Here is a 20,071-nt window from a genome sequence, read left to right as displayed (position 1 = left end):
CAGAAAGACTATGTTCACACCTGCGTCCAAGGATCTTGTGACCTGGTCATAGAAGGCCACCAGGTTGGTCTGACAGGACCTGCCTCTAATGAACCCATGCTGGTTGCCCCTCAGCATAATATCCCCTGCTGGCCCCTTGCGGACATGCGCCAGAATAATTCTCTCAAAAAGCTTACCCAGGACCGCACCCCTACCCATCCGACATCCAGAAGCACAAATTGCCACCCCCACTGTTGCTGGGTGGTCATCGTGTGCCAGGCCCTTGGGGCAAAGGCAGCAGAGAACCCCAAGCCCACAGTGTGCAACCTGCATCTATCCCGTGCACACATAAGGGGGGGCCCATGCCCACCCCCATGCCTTCCCTGGAGGATATGTGCAGCAGCAGAGAGTTGCACCCCTCCTCCCTGGACCCTGTGCATGAGCCACCCATGTCTGTATCTCACTCCTGGCTCCAGGTCCCCCTACCCCCACCCCAGCCCCACTCCCTCTCTCCCCATGGGGGCTGTGCTCTGCCCCTGCCATGCCCCTTCCCTGCATTAGACTTACCTGCAGAGTGCTGCCTAGCTGTGCTCCTGGCCGTTCCCCAAGCCTTAATCAGGACCCTTTGCAGGTTGGACTGCTGCTCGCCTGCAAGGGGAAACCTGCCACTTCCAGGGAAACCCAGGCATGGTGCGGGGGGAAACCCAGGCATCTGGGGGCCCTTGGGCCCAAGCCCTGCTGTCTCATGCATTAATCGCCTATGAGTCAGTGTTTACATGTGCATTTAATCATGGTAAATTACCCCAGCTAAAATAGTACTGTCCCAGACAACAGTACCTTACTGCAGTGTTAATTAGTTTACTGCAGCCTAATACTGTCACACGTGTAGACAGTAATGCTTTACTCCACATCTAATTAGTCTACTGGGCAGTTAAATGAGTGTGTAGATGCAGCTGTGGTGCACCTATGCACATGCATTAAGGCTGTTCCGATGCGGTGTAATTACAGTCTGTTGGAACAGACTTGATCAATCCAGTCTACTGGAATGTAGCAATTACCACACTCAAGCAGATTCCATTGTCACATATATCAGTGTCTCTGCACTCAAAAATGGTGCCGGGGGCACTTCAACTAAAGCTCGCTCAATGAGCTTTAGTTAAAGTGCTCCCGTCACCATTTTTCAGCGTGGGGACGCCGATACACCTGATGCTCCAGGTGCTTTAATTAGAGCAGTTCTTGAAGTCACTTTAATTAAAGCTCCTTTCTTCCCCACCTCCCAGAGCATGTGTATAAACAATTTATGTTTAAAGCAGTTGAAAATTAAGTCTGTCCACAGGCTCACTCTTGCTCTTGGGCTACCTACAGTCAATGCAGGGCTCTGTTATTCTTGCTGTACAGCAGAACATATTATTTCTGAAGCATTCCCTGGTCTTATTGCCCTTTGGAGTAAACATTTAAATTCGCAGAGAAAGTTACTGTACTATCTAATCATTAGCCAGATCCTTCTCATTAGGAGTGTTGATGTTAAAAGAGAGAGATTACTAACTTTCTATCCAGGTTTTCATTAGGATGCCTCAGAATTTTCCCCACCATCTTAAAATAAGTCATCTTTCAAAAATGTCTACAATAACTTGTCTTCTTTCCACTTTCTTCCTTAATTGTCCTACACAGGCTCAGTGCGTATCTATGATTTCATCAGCAATTGTCTCTTGACTGAGATTAAATTTAAACAGGGAGGAACAGCACTGACTTGGGCCCCTCGGGTGGTAAGTTTACCCTACTGCAGCATGTTCACGTGGATTCAGAAATCACAAATGTACATTACTCATGGCTTTAAACTACCAGCCCACTTTGGGCTTCATGAATTGCTTCAAGTGAGGTTATTTTATGATGATAACCTTTCAACTGGGACAGTGGAAAATAGCTTCTTCTTACCCAGCAAACATGTAGAAAAGCAAGTTCTTTATGCCATGCTTCTTAGAGAAATTGTGCTGGGATTTATTGCAGTGTGTGGACATGTCTACATCTGATGTCTACATAAGATGTAGACATGTCCACATCTGGAATTAGTCCAACTGTGCAGTTGACTAATTTGTTGCACAGTAAATGTTGCACATCTACACATGTACCCCTATTAGGCTGGAGTGAACTAATTTACTCTGCAGCAGGATAGTCATGGGCGATTGGTCCCCCCACAGCCAATCTTGCCAACCAGGGAGTCCCCTGCAGCTGATCTCACCAACCAGGGGTGGGTCCCCCTGCAGCCGATCGAGCGGGGCACCCGGAAGTGCCAGTGGTGCTTCTCCTGGCGCCCCCACTCCCCGGCCAGTGCTCGCAGGGGGGGCACTGGCACTCCTGCCTGCCCCCCTGCCCATCACCTAAACAAGGAGTGCTGGCTGTGAGGGGGTGCACCAGGGGTCTCAGGGGGTGCATGGGCACTGCCGTGCACCTCCTACGCATTGCCACTGGGGATAGTATTTGTAAAAGGAGAGGATTTGTAACTAAACTAATTTGAATGATCCTCTTGTGATTCTCTTCTGGGTGTGGCATTCACAATGAGACCTTACCCAAGGTTTGCCATAGCATTAGAAGATGCTAGCTCTTCATGAAAAAGCTGCCATTTAAGTATATTTATCCTTGCCTTTTTTCTTCCTGATAATATTGTTTTAACTTCTCATCAGTATCATCTTAAAAACCTGTCTTGTTCAAAATCACATGTGACATCTGTTCCTCATTAGACCGAAGGTAGGGGTAGCACTCCCTTTGGACTTCACTCTCCTCCTCAATAAATATACCAAAAGTCACTGGTATATCTAAAGTAATTGTCCCGTGAACTCCAAGCATGTTCCTTCTAATTTTTCCAATTCCTGCTGTCCTAATACTAATTGTACACCTTCCTAGTATCAAGTAACATTGCCCTAATACTGATAGGCCTTTTTAATTAATTTTAAAACATTTTCCTTGTATAGAAACAGTTAGTATATGCTCAGACAATAGAAATGTGGAGTGATCTATAAAACAGGTTATATGTTAATTCCACAACAGCATGTCACAGGGCTGCTTATCTTTTGTCTGAAGTTGCTGACTTCACTGTCCTTTTCCTCTTGATCTAGTATCTATCCTTTTTCCTCTATCTACTCCCAGGTAAATCCTAAAGGAGGTCTCATTGCCGTTGGGTTTGAAGATGGCGTTGTTCGCATTATTGAAATCTATGATCCCCAAGGACTCACCATCTTTGCAGGACGAATGAACATAAAGAAGGCAGAGATGCGGCTGAAACAAGCTTTCAAGCCTCACACCGCTGTAGTTACAGCCTTGGCCTATGAACGAAATGGGGAAGTACTCGCCACAGGGGTAGGTCTGAAGCGTTCAAAGGATTGCTTTTATTAAGCTGAAAAAGATCAAAGCTGTTTTAAGGTAATATATTAGTGCCTCTTCCTTGAACTATCCAATCTTATCTACCATAAAGGTTCTCCCCTGGTGATCGCTTCCTATGGCTTAGCTCAGTGATTCTCAACCAGGGTGCCATGATACCCTGGGGTGCCTTGTAATTCTTTCAAGGGTGCCATGGGGTGCCACACAATGTTAACACTGTTAGGTTTATACAGATATTCACAAGATAAACCTGGAGATTTCAAATAGGAATTCATATTATTAAAACAATTCTGTTGTGGTCTTTCACTGGCTTGAAATGAAATATATTTGAAGCCATGGAGGATTTCAGACATGTAAGTTGATGAAAGATTTGTTGATTCTCTAAAGTGTTTTTAGTATCTCTCTCTTTTTTTTTCTCAGAGTAAAGACAAAACGGTCTTCTTTTTTGCTGTTGAAGACAAATATGAGCCAGTTGGGTTCATTGATGTCCCTGGGCCTGTGCAGGCATTACAGTGGTCTCCACCATCTCATGTGAGTAGTGCTTGGATCTTATTTTGGAAACATTTCAACGCCTATAAATATGGCAGATTCTGTATTGTTATTTTAAGCAGTAGTTATCAAATTATATGAACCAATGGATTGCTGTCAACCTTCAGAATTTCTCACAAGCCATCTTATCATGAAACTTAATTGGGAAAGAGGGACTGAGCTTACTTTGCAGAACACTGGTGATCTGTGAATGAGCTTGGGAACTGCTGATTTCAGGGATCAAGAGTCATCATCTCAACAATATAGTGCAGGTAATGGAGTGAACTCTTACTTTCATGCTGCTTTGGGATGAAAGGAGCTGTTAAACAGACTCTGCCTCCTATGCAGTCTCTAGACTTCTGGTGGCAGAGCTTCTGTTGTTTGAGGGAACTGGGGTAACTTTCACAGCAGAAAAGCTTTAATCAACAGAGCTGTGTCTGTACCAGAGGGCTCCATCTCCATTATTAAAGAGGCAGCATCCCCATATTGTAGATTAAGCAACAGTGCATAAAAAATCTATGCCTTAAAATCATGCCAATTAAAGTATAGCTTATCATTTATTTTGTTTTAGGGATAGAGAAACAGTGACAATGACTATAGATATACCAGCAACTTTTGGTATTTGACAGTCATATGAACATATACATTCAAACGAATGTTAGACTGTGTTAGACTAGAAGTCATGTTAAAACAAAACAGAAGTGTGTTTTGCAAGATTTCTAGCCTAATTTTAAAGACAAAAGAGATTTGCAGAGGACAGAGAGCCTTTGAATTTTCAAGTGCTTGTCCAACCCAAACACTGGATCTGAGCTTCTGGTTCAGTCTCATCTCTTACAAAAGACATGACTTGCAAAATATCATTGCTCCACTCCCAACCTAGACCATTCTAGAAGCATACTTGTATCGTCTATAGCAGAGCAGTCTGAGGGGTTAAGATGAGGTGCCCAGCCACCTAACCCCCCTTTGCTCCTGCTATTGGAACAGTTGGGGTCTCTAGGCTTCCCCTCCCTCCTCTGGCTTCTGGTTCCTGCCCCTGCTTCTGGGAGTGGGTTATTGGGAGGTCACTGCACATACAGCAGGGGGGAGAGCCATGCTGGTCATATGGCAAAAGAAGGATTAGGCTGGCAAGAGGGAGGTCAAGTTGCTCATACTGCATGAGCAGCCAGAAAACCCTGGTTGCTTGTGTTGTATGTGTAGCCTGCAGTCCTGCCCATCCTGTGTTTGAGGTATGCACAGGGGAAGAGCTGGGCTGCCCATGTTGCCTGTGTAAGAGGGAAGTTGGGATGGGGAAAGCTGGGCTGCTCACATGGTGAGCACTGGGCAGGACTCCAGGGTGTATGGCCCATGCAGTTGGACAGCCCTGGCTTATATCAATTAGCAATTAGCTTTACCAGCAATATGTTGTATAAAAAAAAATTACTTGATTTCTAGCAGAGGCATGTTCGATTAAGGAAGCACACAATTAAAACAAACATTGACTAGTTTAATTCTGCAGCTTAGCAGCTTTTGGTCTTTAGCTTTATTTTCTCCCATTTCCTAGTTCCCCTGCCTCATGCTTGTTTTTTATATGCTGTTGTACAGGCACAGAGCATGCTGCTCGTGCTCTGCGAGAACGGCTTTGCTCTCGAGGTCATTGGTCCCATGCTCGGGGAACAGGACACAGTATCCACCTATCAGATCAAAGACCTGCCCAGACGGTATTTCCACTTCTGCAGCATTAAATCCCGGATCAAGGTAAAGGACACTCCTATGGGGAATTACACTCTTAGCCCCCAGCTATCAACATCTTCAGAGTGCAAAATCACTCAGGCTCTAGTTGTTTTACGGAGTGCTAAACATAGGGGGTTAGCTAATCTTCTCATAAAGGACGACTAGGTCTAGTCCACTTACAGCTTTGCTTCATCACTTGACAATTGTATGTTGACATTAATTAACTGGAATCAAAACATGTCCCATTGAGAAATGCCATGGAGTTTATACTGCATACATATTAGAAGCTTACACTAGTGATAGAAGAATTATGATAATACGGCACGTCTGTTTTAAACTATCTATGTAGCTATCTATTTATATATATTTCAGAAAAAAATTCTGGAGAGCTTGCTTCTCTATGCTCTTGGCCTGAAAGGAAATTCTTTCAGAGTGTTTCATAAACAACCGTTTGGTCCCATTTTAACCAAATATGAAAACCCACTATTTTTCACCAATTATATTGTTATAATGCTTTTTATTATGTTCTAGAAATACATTTTATGTATTTGCAGCAGTTCCTTTGATATCATGAGAATTCTGTCCATGTTCACCAGTGGTGAATTTTATGAAGCTCAGATTTAGGCCAGTGATAATCTTAAAAACCGAACTCCAATTACTTGATCCTTAGACAAGGTGCTTAGTCCACCAGCCTAGAGCTACCTCTTGAGTGATTAACACTTCTTGACCCCTCTTGTCAGTCCTTTCCATGTAGACTACTTCCAATATTTTGAATGCTGCCTTTTTATTAAAGATTAGGCAGAACCTCAGCACTCACCATGATCAGGAGAAATTGAATACTCAGAAGGGAGAAAATTCTTTGGTTTCTTATATGGTTAATATTCTTTTTCTGGAAAAAAAACCCTTTTAGGATTATATTTGTGCTAAGCTGTAATGAAACTATATTAATATTTGTATCGATCTTGCTGATGGCAGCAGTCTTCATTTCAGTATTCAGAACAAGGAAGGTCATTACAGCTGCTTTCTTCTCACCCCACATGACAGTGCACAAACTGTGCACTGTCATGTGGGTGGAAGTCAGAGGTTGGCAACCTATGGCTCACAGGCTGGATGTGGCTCTCAAAGAGATTGGATCCAGCCCCAGTTTGCAGAGGAAAAGTAAGAGATCAGCCCCTCTGCCCAGAGCAGGAACAGCTGGGGAAAAGCAGGGAATGGGCAGCCCAGACTGCCAGCCCATTTGCAAGAGTGGCCCATGGTGAGGAAAAGGTTGTCGACCCCTGGTGTAAGTCTTCATTTTGGTCTTTTGTCCTCTTGGGCAAACAGAGGACTGGGTCTAGATGAAGCACTGTGAAAGTGGGGCACCCCATCACCGAATTGAAGAGAATCTCTTATCCCTGTCAAGCCACCTCTTTGGCTAATACAGGGCTTAATTTGCTTGGGGTGATTGCTGTTTCACAAGCCCCTTGAAACAAATATAAGAGGAGGAAGAAATTAAGGGGATTCCCACTGCAGCTTCAAGTGATGCATGGATTATATTTGTTCAGCTGCAGGAAAAAATATTACTCTAATTTCCTAGTTCCTAACTTTTTCATCATGAGAGCCGTTCAGTCAGTGACTTAAGGGGTGCACTGGCTTCATATTGTTTTGTGTCTATGCTTTTCTGTAATAGAGAGAAGAGGAGATAGAGCTTAGAGAGAAAAAGAAACAGGAGAAGGAGAAGGCAAGGCTTGAGTGGATAAAGAAACAAGAGGAGATGGGAAAGGAGGTAGAAGAAGAGCCAGAAGAGCCTGAAAAAGAGGAACCGCTGCCACCGTTCTACATCCCAGAGGAGCCCAGCCCCATCCTCTGTGGGTTTTATTCAGCACCAGGGAAATTCTGGCTCTCCTTGGTAATTAGTCTTTCTCTTTTAATGTGTGAAAATGTGTAAAACGTGGAAACAATAACACCACTTCCTTATGGCTTTTGTTTTCTTCAGGGTGGCTATGACTCTGGGTTCCTTTACCATTGTTCATTCTCCTCAAATGATCAACAGAAAGACCCTGAGAATAGGCAAGATGAACCCTTTGAAGTGGTTCCTATGGAGTACACAGATGATAACCCCATCCAAAGGATCTCTTTCTGGTAAAACAGCTTATTCACTATGAGCAGTCATTTTGCACTAAAGCCTGATATACTGAGCTTTGGAGAAACCATGGCATATTGCTTCTTTCCTCATAGTGTAGACAATATCCATTTGTAAGAGTTCAAGATGAGTTCTGTGCTGTTCATTGCTAGCTTGTGCTCGTTATTTATCAGAGTTAGGATTCCTGACAGGCATGATTTGGGAATATAGCAATGCAGAATATACTATTTGTTTTCTTCAGGCACTGTTCAAGGTGAAAAAAGGTGTGAATTTGAGAACTAATGGCACAATAATGCTTAAAAGGCATAGGCAGCCATTGGAGGCAGTCTGCATTCTAGCTCTTCAAGCAAAGCACTGGGAGTTTGCTGTTACCCTTGCTACGTGGGTCCAGCCTATTGCATCTCTTTGGCACTAGTCCTTGATAGCACTCAAGACCTCAGCTTCTTTCAGTTTCTCAGCCCTATTGGATGGTACTGCAGAGTACCAAGAGAGCAAGCTATATACAGTCTAGCACAGTGGTGCTCTACCTTTTGGTCCTGTGGGCCAGGTGAGGGGTATGGTGCCTGTCTTCAGGCTGAATTGGGCCCTAGGGCCCACCACCATCCCCTCCCACCCCCTGCACACTGGGATTGGGTATTAGGGGCCTGGCACCACCCTCTCCCATGCCCTGCATGCTGGGATTGGGTCCCAGGGACCCAGTATCACCCCTTCTTAACCCCTGCACACCAGGTTTGGGTCCTGGGGGGGGCAATGACATAGATTCATGTCACCTCCTCCTACCCCCCAAATGCCAGGATTGGGTCCTGGGAGCCAGGCACCACTCCCTGTGTACCAGGATTGTGTCCCAGGAGCCTGATGCTGCCTCCTCCCAGCTCCCCACTCTAGGATTAAGCCCTGGGGCCTAGCATCACCCCCACTGGACCCTGTATTCTGGGATTGAGTGCTGGATCCAGCGTGCAGGGTCCAGGGCTCCCCATGGGTCTTGAGATTTGGCCACAAGGGAGTGGTACCACCTCTCCACTGCTGCCAAATTTCTAGACCTCATGGGGAGCCGCATGGGCTGGATGACATGGTATCACAGGCCAGATCTAGCCCGCGGCCTAGAGGTTGAGCACCCCGGCCTAACACATTGCCTGGCTATTATGTGGATTGCATAAGTGAAGGGTGTCTCGGCCGGGCTGAGCCGACTCGAGGTGATTTAGAAACTGCTCGTTCGTCAGGGTGAGCTGGTGAATGGAGAGGCTGACAAGGCTTAACGGTTGTAAAAAACTTTACTTACGTTGCGGGTGGCTGCGACGGAAGCGGTTCGGTCGTCTGGACAACAATGTGAGTTGCTCCAGCTGGCGAGGCCAAAGCCAGTAAATCCGTCCGTAACTCAAGCTGGCGGGAAAAGGGTACGTCTGGGATTGCGTTCGGCGACGGGAAGAAGGATCGATAGGTGATCAGTCTATCGACCAGCTAGCCGCAAGTCAGATCTCTTTAGAGGCACTCTGCAGCATGCTCAAAGTTCTTTGACTTGGGCGGAAGTCGCACTAATTTTTAAACGGCCAGCAAGCCAATTACTGGCCGCCACGTGTGAATAATTTAGCACTAGCCAATAGCGGGACACAAATTTGCATTCGAATAGCGGGAACTCTTTGCACCGTGCATTTCTGTGCTGCAAAGGGAAAATGCATCCTGCAAAGACAGCTGCAAATTGGCGGGAACTCTCTCCTGCACACGGGTTCTCCACGCAGCAAAAACCCTCGCTGTGCAAGAGGCTGTCATGTGACAAGAAAATTCCATACTGTCGAGGCACCAAAATCACTGGGTTGTGACAGAGGGGAGAACTACTTGCCACCTCCCTACATTATGTACTCCATAAGGCCTAGCATGATCTGTTCTTAATGAACCAGGGTTTGAGACAGCTGCACAGCTCTACTTTAGCTGCTAACTTGCCTAATGGGGTGAAATAATGCCTACAACCAACCTGCTCCCATTGAACAATGTATTGTGTCCCCTGGAACCATATAAACCCAGTTTCCCTGGAAGCCTTCCCCTGGTCCACCCCAATTGATCTTCTGAACCAGTCCTGCATGGGTCAGTGAAAAAGCCAGTTTATGGTGTTCAGGGAGTGCAAGGGTACCCTTGGGCAGCCACTTAGCTTGTCAGTCACCTGCATAGCACCTCTGCAGGGCTCAGGTGTTATGAGAACTTTTCTCCAGCCCTTGACACTTTGGTGAGTTTAATTAATTCTGTGGATTTATCTTTTTTTTTCCAAGTGCCATTTAACCTTCATTGTTATAGCATTAATTGTTTTAGGTCAGCACCTTAAATTGTCTAGCTTTTGTTCACGTTGCAGTATCAGCAAGCTGTTGATGTTCTGTGGGATGAAGGATGGAGGAGTGCGAGTTTACCCTCTCCAGGACAAAGAACTCTCGGTGGATACCCTGGACAGATACTGGTCCTTCAACATACATGACAATGATTATGGCCAAATCCAGGGGATCTATTCTAGTTACGATGACCGGTTTCTTGTTACCTGTGGAGCAGATGGCAACATCTTTACCTTCACCATCCTGTCCCCAGAGGACATTCAAAAAGAGCTAAGAGCCAAAGTTCCATCTCCAAGAGTAAGTGACTAAATGAAAACCTTTCAAAACTCTTTTTGACTGTGTTTTTCATGTGGGGAAGCTTACAACTTATTCTCCAAATCAAGTTCAGGTCCTTAAACATTGCACAGTTCTCTATGCTGAATAATGCTGTGCCTAAACCTTTTGCACTGTGTGTCATTTATGGCAAAATTTGAAGTTTTCATTCTCAATTTGCAAATTTGAGTCCAGGGAAAATATCTGGTAATGCTCCTTCTGTTCTTGATGTTGAGGCTCAGGAATCCTATAGCTCAGGGATGCCAGACTGCCCCTCCTTTTGGGCTGGATCCAGAGTGCAGGGCCCCTCATTTGCCAGATCCAGACATGGTGGTAGAGTAAGCAGCAGTGATGACAATAGGGGTTAATGCATCCATAGCTCATTCCCAACTGCTGACAACCATCCCCAGTGGGGCTTTGTACCCAGGATTTCAGTGGCACCATCAAATGCCCAGCCCCTCTGGGAGTCCCATGGGCCAGACAACATGGCTTCACTAGCCAGATATGGCCCAAGTAAATTAAGAATATCACCTTGTGCATTTGCAGACTGAGAAGCACAAAAATCTGACATATTTTTTTCTGAGGATTGTAATGGCCAAATATAAATCCACATAAGTTTAATCATGCTGTATTACAGATCAGCTTGGTGCCACTGTTTTCAGTGGTAAATATTGGATTGGTCTCTTCTTTTTGGTTGAAGGGAACATTTGAACCTGATGTTTGGTGGTTGTGATGTTCATCATGGAAGTCTCATTTAGTTCCACAAACATCAGTCTGGCATTCTCCTTGACCTTTTGAACACCCTTGTCAGCTGTTGAGTGTTGCTGCTTTTTTTTTAAAGAACAAATAATATTTTTGATCCACAGAGAGAACTTGAAAAGGAGAAAGCTGCTGAAGATATTGAGGATCCCAATGCCTACAGGTAGGATAGACTGGGATGAAGATAAGAGACTTTTCCATGTGCTGGTAGCTCTGGGCACTGACAGACGTGACATTTGTCATGTGATTGGCCCCCTGGAAGTGATCTATAGCTGTGCTGTGACACATGTGCATAGCTGCAGAGTGCTTTAAAAGTGGCTGATTGCGTGACAAATTAACCCTCATCCTAATGAGGGATCAGATGAAGGTGCTCCAAAGTGGAGCACTTTAGGGAACTTCTATCAATTGCTGCATGTGATTGGGGCTGGGCTGATGCCTGCTGATGTCTCTTTACTTCCACCACTGAGACAGTGCCATTTCCTTTGTTCTGCATTTCCAGTATTGAGAATGCCAAGCAGAAAAAGGAATATGATCAGATAATGAAGGCCGCAGAGGACAAAAAGAATGAGAAGAGGCAAAAGCTAGCTGCCCTCAAGCAGGAGTTTCTTCATTTGCTTCAGAAGAATATGGAGCTGCCAAAACACATGCAGCTACTCAGAGAGGTATGTCTGTTTTCATACAGGTCATTTATCCTTAGACTAGACTCCCACTTTTAAAAGAAACAGCATCCAGTGTGTTAGGGACAACTTTAGCCAACCTTTTCTCTCCTCATCCTACTCCAGAGCATTACAAGGTCACTGATTACAAGGCCCATGTGGGTTGGGTCTAGTCCCTTAAGTACTTATATACCTAGGCCCTATATACCAGGAGCTGCAACTCACAGCTAATGCTGTGTGTCATGAGAGAAGTGTTTTCAAAGAACACGGTTCTGCACTCTGGGGTGAATATTTATTCTAATGCGCAGGCAACTCTTGCACCTGGACAAAAACATTTCTGAGAATTGTGAGTGCCATAGCTTAGTGGTTGGGATACCATGAAACTGTGTGTCTCACTTGTTTGCAGCAATTTGAAATGGACCACAGGATCTGTGAGGAGATGAATAGGCAGACAGCACAACGCATCCAGCAGGTGCAGAAAGAACTGGCTTGGGAACAGGAGAAGCATCAGATAGGATTGCAGAAATTGCAAAGTCGGTAAGTACTAGCTTTCTGTTACCGTCCTTCCTCATTAGATCTTTCAGTTTCATCTGTCCTGAGAAACGAGACTGCAACTTTATTTTTGTTTATAGAACCAAAATTTGTACATGTCATTTTTGTGATTTTTTTGTATGACTGCCTGTTTTGGATTCTTGGTGGGGAAAAAGAAAAAAACAAGGAATGCAAAGCAAGAAAATTACCTGTTGATTAAGCTGTCCCTTTCTGTGGCAGCACAACTATGCTGTGAAAGAGTGCTCTGCTTCAGTTTCCCTGAATGGTGATGGCTAAAAAGTCTAGAAGAGCTGGTAGAACTTTGAGGGCTAACCTGTGAAATGAAACTATGCTCTTGGTGCTTTGGAAATCATAAAGGATGAGGTGTTGTTGACACAGTCCAAGGTGGTGGGATTAATTAATGTCCGTCATAAAATTTGTCCCCATTCAGTGTGCACTTCTTTAACATACCTGCTCTATCTTAAACACATAGGAATAAGGTATGGTTATTTTAAAAACAAACTAAACCTACCTACTGAAACAAGGCATACATTTCTTCCCCTAGGGAGAGGATGATAGAACAAACACATTAGACCTGAATGTCATGTTGCTTAAGTCATGTTTCTTAATTATTGGAAGGTGGTCAGAACTAGTGTGATAAGCATGGTATACAAACTCTAATGGCTGATATAGCCCTTAAGTGGCTCTATCCCTAAATTTGATGAATGTCACAGGCATAGTGCTGTTACTTACTGGTTTGTATGCTCAGATATGATGACTGTGTAATAGTCATAGTTAGTATAATGAATTGTTTAGGTCATTTTGGATAGCTACATGGGTTAAGTGAAGTATTCTTCTTAAGTGAAGTATTTGATAACTTGCTTCTGCATATCTCAGACAGTAAATAATGTTATCTCCATTTTGTTTCCTCAGATTTCGGGACATGTTAGAATTTGATACTGTGGTTGTTCATGCTATGGGAAGTAATCATCAAATCTCCACATACAGGCTTCTGGCAATTTCTGAGAAATATTACAAGGTTAAAAAACAAAGTCAGGCAGGGAAAAAGAGGGTAACCAAATATGATTGGAAAGGAAAAGAAGTAGAACAAAGAAGAGAGACCCTGAAAGAGACAAGTAAGGCATGCACAAAAGCCTGAACATGTTTATATAATGTCTTTTCCATCCTTATTTTTACCTGGTTTATTTCTTTGTATAGTCATATTTCAGTACTTGTAATACCTCATCTCCAAATGCAGAAACTCGGTGGTCAAATGCAATCACATGGTATCTCTGTTTTTTCAGTCATCACTTCACTTTCTCAGTCAACAGGTTTTCCAGCACCCTTTATTATTAAATGTTTTTTCACATTCTAGTTGATAGCCACAAAATTCCATTAACTCAAAGGGGAGAAATAAGCTTGTGTTGCTTCCTTTTTTTATTGGTAATATGGCATAAGTTAAGGACACTGACTTCATTTAAGTTCCACAAATTTATACTAGCTGGGTGCATCTACATGTGCAACTGATGCGAAGCAATAAACTCAGGAGCAGTTTGAGCCAGAGTAAACAACTTCCAAGCACAGCATCTATACATGTGCCCAGGGCAGCAGCAATTTAAGCTGGGGTGGAGAAGGGCCAGGCTAGCAGGGGGCTGGTGGGGAGAGGGGGGGTCAGCCCCAGGGTCTGGGTGGCAGCATTGGGTGGTGGAGGGGTGGCTGGAGCACAAGGGTGATGAAAGTGTGAAGTCATGTGGCTAAGTGGCAAGGAGGAGTCTGCCTCTGGTTGCCTGGGCTGACCAGGCACAATTTATGCCTGCATCTATGGTCAGTGTGTACATGTGCATTTAATTGCAGTAAATTACCCCAGCATAACATAGTTCTGTCCCCAACAGTACTATCTTACTGTGGCGTAAATTAGTTTACTGCAGTCTAATACTGTCGCACCTGTAGATGGTGATGCTTTACTCTGCAACTAATTAGTCTACTCTGCAGGAAAGCACATGTTGAATGTGGCCGCTCAGTTGGACAGACCAGTATGGTTTACAGTAGCTGTGACTAGCTTGTTTATCATATATAATTTCTTAACATTTATATATCCTCTCTCTTTTTTCAGTTCCAGTTGCTGGAGTTACTGAGGAGGAGATGGAGGTTGAAAAATTGAAGAAGAAGACACAGTCGCAAACTGCAGCAGCCCGTTTACTTGAAAACCAACTTGAGAAAATCAGAAAAATTGTTGAGAAAGCTGATAAAGCCAAAGCTAAGATCATGCAGAGAAAGAACGAATGGGAAGAACTGTGAGTCATGAATCAGAAGCTGCAGTCTTTCACGGGTGCTCTGTATCATGAGCTGAAATAATCCTGGTTGGCTCATCTGTCTAATCCACTGGTTCTCAAACTTTTTAGAAAAGGTATCCCTTATTAGACACATGACACCTCTCCATAATGTTTGGAGGGTTCATGGCTGCGTCCCATTTTAAAAAATAATTTATTTATTACAGTGCTTACCTTGTTTGAAAGGGGAGAGGCAGTTGGGGTGGGAGAGTGGCCAGTCAGCGCAGAGCTTGAGCTTGATCTTATCTGCTGATCTCAAACCTCAGTGGCACCCTTCAAAGGATCTCACAGCACCTCAGGGTGCCCTTGCACCCTGGTTGAGAATCACTGGTCTAATCTAATCATAGTATCTTTTAAAACTAGGGACCCCAAGAGGCCATCCAGTCCAACCCCTTGCTCAAAGCAAGACCATCTCTTTCCAAGCTATCCCAGTGTCTGTGCCCCTGTGAAGTTTTACATTTACATAATTCCATATTATTCTGAGGTGGAATAAATAATTCTGATCAGCTCCAAATATCAGTAATGGGCCACAGAGTTTTTTGATTCTCGTATTAGCCGTAGAATATTAATAGTGGCTGCTATGTCTCGTCTTGTTAAGTAATACCAGTTTAGAGGGTGAAATGACATTAGGGGTAGAAATGAAAAAACAGGGCTTTAAGTATGCAAGCTCATGAAGTCAGTGAGGCTCTGACTCTTCTTGGACCTGTAGGTTTAGACCCAATACTGCATACTGCAGCCAAGTAGAACTTCATCAAGCATTTCCTTGAGAATGTCAGGATCACATCCATGCACATTAGCTGAATCAGAATCATATGATTCCCTTCCCCTGGGCTTTGATTTTGGGACATATTGCAGATGCTTGGTGCACCCCTTTTTCTTCAGGTCCTTTGCCAACTTGAATCAGGTTTACAGCGTGCTATCTACTTAGCAGTGCTACATCTGGCTGCCCACTATATCCAGGGTTCAGTCTAGGTCCTGGGAGAGCTATTTAATTTTAAAAATCCACCTATTTCTAGACAAATTTGTTGTTCCTTTGATACGGAAGGAGATATTTTTCCTCAAGTACCTGAGGGTGATAGATAAATTAGACATGTAGACAGAGTCTTCTGAACAATTAATATTTTTCTAAACATTGTTTAACCCACTGCTGACTCCTAGATCAAATATCAAGCCCTGTTGCACAAGGCAGGAATTTTAGACTGGATAATCTAGGAATCGTAGGCAATCTAAGACATTCTGCTTGTTTTTGGCACTCAACAGATTGAAGAGCAAACCCAGTGATAATTATGAGAACCCCAAGGATATTCAGGAGATCAAGATGGCTCAGGAAAACATGGGGGATTTCAAACTGAAGACAGCCACTAACTATAAGATCCCCGAGCACATGCGCATGAATGCAGAGAAGAAGAAAATACAGCTTGCCTCGCTAGAAGTGGTGGTATGGGAACAGATTCCCTGGGACTGTGATTGCACCTGTTTTGGAAAGCAAAGTATAGAAAACCAGCCACCACAAAAAAGGCTTGAGAGGGAATGGAGGTGGGGTAGGAACTGCTGAGAACAGACTGTGCATAGTCAGCTTTAGTTGCAAACCATTAACTAAGCCGATACTGTAAACATGGGAATGTATCTTTTCTGGCATGTTGACAGAAACACCAGATATTCTTCTTGCTTCAAAGAAGAGTACCATCCAGTGGCTGAGACATTTTCCCCAGAAACTAAGTGAACTCATCAAAAAAACCCCTTCTAATGTTCCCAGTTACAGAGACACTCAATGTTTTTGTTATTTGGAGGCAGAGGCAGCAGCCCAGGTGGCAGAGAGACTATTATGGACAGGCTACAGGGAAATAGGCATCCAGAGGCCAGAGATTGGGTATCTATTGCAGTGCTACCTGCTCTGCAATAGGACAGTAGGGCAGAGCCCTGTGTGGGCAGTTAGCACTGTTAAGGTGGCCAGAGTAGTGGCTGCAAGCTGTTCCAAGAGATAATTATCAGGCTTTGATTAGTAACTCCTGTGGATGGCTGGGGAGCCACCTGACTAGAAGGGATTGGGAAGTTTATGAACTCAGTGTCAGAGCCAAAGAAGTCAGTTTGGCCACGCTGGGGCAGGGAGAATAGCTCCCAGGAAGGGAAGGGCTGCTCCCAGGGGCCAGGGCTGCTCTGATGGGGGAGGAGAGATTTCCTTTTAAAGTGGTAGTTTTATTTTCCTGATGTTTTGTTTGCCCAGAAGGAAGGTTTATGTTAAAGTGGTTGTTTGCTTTAATGTTATGATTCATACTGGTAGTTTGGGTTGGAACAAGAGGAGAGGTGGAGATCCCAGCAGTGCCTGAGAGGCACATGACTGCCCTGAGCCCTGCCAGAAGCTGGGTCCAAAGTGTGAGCGGGCAGTGGCCAAGAGAGGGGTTGCGGCTTAGTGAAAATGAGGAAGACATAACTGTAACACAAATTGAGTGGAGACAGGGCCAGAGTCCCAATGTTCCAACCAGGATGGAGAAAAAATTGGAATAGGTGAGGCAGGGCTGGAACCTAGAAGCCAGGTCCAGCACAGTGGGTCTAGGCAGAAAGGGCCCAGTGAGAGAAAAGAGGCTGAGGCTGGGAAGGCTGAGGCCCCTACAAGGGAAAGTGAATACGTGGTAACACCCTTGAGGTGTGGATGTGACTGCAGGGGAGGTCAGAGGCCACGAATAGCCCTTAAGGTGAAAGGTGCCCCAGAGATGGGAGGCTGGCATGGATGTGCCAAGTGGATCCACGTAGCATGTAAGGGGAAGGATTGGGACCAGTGGATCTGAGAGGGACCAGCTGGCCACAAGACAAACAATGGCTCGATCTGGGACCCATGGACAGCCTCCCTTTTCACCGAGCATCTCATTACATCAAGGTGTGGCAGGAGAGGGAAAAGGAAGGGGACCCGGGAAGCCGGATCAGAGCGGGAGTCACAAGGCCACCACAGGGCATAATGGCTACCTTTGGGGCTGATCCTTGTTACAGTCTCACCAAGGGGATATTGTTTTTTTCGGTGGGCCTCTGCACATTCCACAGGAAGAATTGCTTCCTTCTGGCACTTGAACTCTGAAAAATTGGTAGCGAGGAGTTTCTTTTGTGATCGCTCATTCCCCCCACTACATCAATGGATTATGAGGGTATATAATGGAGGGTGGGGGGGAAAGGGGTAGATCCCTCCACCCTTCAACTCCGTTTACCCATCAAAGGTGCACTGAGTGTAGATTCCACACAACGTCCTTGACACTCTCCTTTTTAGTTTCTTCTTATGATGCTAGTTAAGAGTCTCCAGGCATTTGTTTGGATAAATGAAATGGTACTGAAGTAGTCTGCAAACAGTCCCTCCTAGTACTCCTTTGACTTGCCATCTAGAACTGATGTCCACTGCCTTAAAGGGTAGTGCTTCTTGCTAATCTCAGAGTATGTGGAATCCATTTGAAGAAGGAAAAGAGGTGACTCACTCTTAGCCATCATTGTTTGAGAGTGCCACCTTACCATAGTTGCAGGGGTGTAGGTTGTAGCCGTGTTGGTCTAAGGACATAGGCAGACAAGGTTCCTTGGGTGAATTTGATATCTTTTATTAGACCAACCCAAATACTTGGAGAATAGTTATTAAGCAAGCTTTCGGGTTCAAAAACCCTTCGTCAGGCTAAGGAAGTTTCAGCAGTTGGTGTGTGCTCCACCCAGGAAGAGTCCAGTTCTGGGCACCCCACTTCAAGAGGGATGTGGACAACATTGAGAGGGTCCAGAGGAGGGTCACCTGCATGATCCGGGGACAGCAGGGCAGACCCTACAATGAGAGGCTACGGGACCTGAACCTGTTCAGCCTTCACAAGAGAAGGCTGAGGTGGGACCTTGTGACTGTCTATAAACTCACTAGGGGGGACCAGAAGGGTTTGTGGGAGACCTTGTTTCCCCCAGCGCCCCCCGGGATAACAAGTAATAACGGCCACAAGTTGTTGGAGAGTAGGTTCAGATTAGACATCCGTAGGAACTACTTGACAGTTAGGGCGGCTAGGATCTGGAACCAACTTCCAAGGGAAGTGGTGCTGGCTCCTACTCTGGGGGTCTTTAAGAAGCAGCTCAATGCCTACCTGGCTGGGGTCAGTTGAGCCCAGTTTCTCTCCTGCCCAGGCAGGGGGTCGGACTTGAAGATCTACAAGGTCCCTTCCGACCCTACTTCTAGGATTCTAGGATTCTATGAACCTTGTCTACCTTACCACAGTCATACTCTGCCCACTTCACCTGAGTGTCTGAAGTGGGGGAAAATTCCCAAATTAGGGGAGGAACTGCTGGCTGTTTAGGGGCCCTGTCATGTCTTTCTATCCTTGGAATTCTGTATGAGGGAGAGGGAGGGCTAATGGTCCTAACAGATGCTGCTGGCTAGAGAAATCCATCAGTAGGAGGCCCTGATCTCCCAAATGTGACTATGCAGAGGTGCCACATTGAAGGAACAGTGAAGGGAAGTAAATATCTTCTCTTCCTTTGCCTTCTTAAGCATTTAAACCCTTCTTCATTGGCAAGTTAGAAGGCAGAGTAGACATATGTCTTATAGACTAAGTGAATCAGAGATGCTGACTGTGCACTTGATTGCTTACATGAGTTGGGAAAGAATTTACACAGCAGAAGTATCACTGGGAAGTCATGCTAAAATTGCTTATCCTTCTTTTTCCAGATCCATGAGAAGAAATTGAACATGAACAAATGGATCATCTCCCTGCGGGACCTCAAGGTGGCCATTATTGAAGAGATCAACTGTCTAGTGCAAGAACTGAAATCCATACAGTCTGCCCTGGACCCATCTGAACAACTCCCTGTTCCCCCAATACCTCAGTTACACCCAGAGGAGATTCCAGAAAAAAAGTTCCAGTATGACAATGAAATCCTCCAGAAGTTCAAACATGAGCAGGACCAAAAAACTAGGCTTTCAGAGCAGGTGGGAGAGTCTTCCTCATTTGGTCTGTTCCGTACAAGTTTTTTTCGTTCTCCTTCTCTAAAGGAAATGGATACCCCTGCACGGGCTTCAAGTGTGAGATCAATGAGAACCATGTCTTCAGTTGTTTCAGTGCAGCCAAGGGTTTTTGAGATTGAAAAGGCAGAACCAACAGAGATGGACCAGGAAGCTCTCAAGAAAGAAAGGATCAAAAACATTTACCTACAGGAGACCTTGATCAAACGGGTAGGAAATTAAAAGTGACTGACCACTCTAATTCCCAAAACAAAACCAGTTCACAGAGCTTTCTTCCCATCTGTTTCAGTGCTGTAATAGCAACTCTTTCACTTTTTGTCTTTTGGAAGTTCAGGAGACCCTGCTTGGAGCAAACTGTGGAGCTGATGCATTATACTGCTGGGAGAGCATTAGAAGACCAATGTGGCTGTGTCCACACAAGACTAATCTACTGTGCAGAAAAGTGTCACTAAGTAACCATGCTAATAAAATACTGCACAGTAAATTAG

The 20,071-nt window shown here is 44.9% G+C and overlaps 1 protein-coding gene across 2 annotated transcripts in view; it reads left to right on the top strand.

Annotated features, from left to right (window-relative positions):
* The window catches only part of CFAP44 (cilia and flagella associated protein 44), a 67,223-nt gene that overhangs the window by 31,477 nt on the left and 15,675 nt on the right, over positions 1-20,071 (top strand). For both annotated transcript variants that reach the window (XM_019476161.2, XM_019476159.2), the window contains exons 13-26: positions 1,651-1,745; positions 3,124-3,333; positions 3,775-3,885; positions 5,464-5,616; positions 7,262-7,480; positions 7,568-7,713; positions 10,056-10,326; positions 11,208-11,263; positions 11,600-11,762; positions 12,163-12,293; positions 13,221-13,423; positions 14,401-14,581; positions 15,878-16,055; positions 19,290-19,793. In XM_019476161.2, coding sequence (XP_019331706.1) covers positions 1,651-1,745; positions 3,124-3,333; positions 3,775-3,885; positions 5,464-5,616; positions 7,262-7,480; positions 7,568-7,713; positions 10,056-10,326; positions 11,208-11,263; positions 11,600-11,762; positions 12,163-12,293; positions 13,221-13,423; positions 14,401-14,581; positions 15,878-16,055; positions 19,290-19,793 — 2,621 coding nt within the window. The remainder of the gene's footprint in view (positions 1-1,650; positions 1,746-3,123; positions 3,334-3,774; positions 3,886-5,463; positions 5,617-7,261; positions 7,481-7,567; positions 7,714-10,055; positions 10,327-11,207; positions 11,264-11,599; positions 11,763-12,162; positions 12,294-13,220; positions 13,424-14,400; positions 14,582-15,877; positions 16,056-19,289; positions 19,794-20,071) is intronic.

Source organism: Alligator mississippiensis, chromosome 1 (assembly GCF_030867095.1).
Source record: "Alligator mississippiensis isolate rAllMis1 chromosome 1, rAllMis1, whole genome shotgun sequence".
Classification (NCBI taxonomy): Eukaryota; Metazoa; Chordata; order Crocodylia; family Alligatoridae; genus Alligator; species Alligator mississippiensis.
This window is presented reverse-complemented; position numbering and strand designations above follow the sequence as displayed.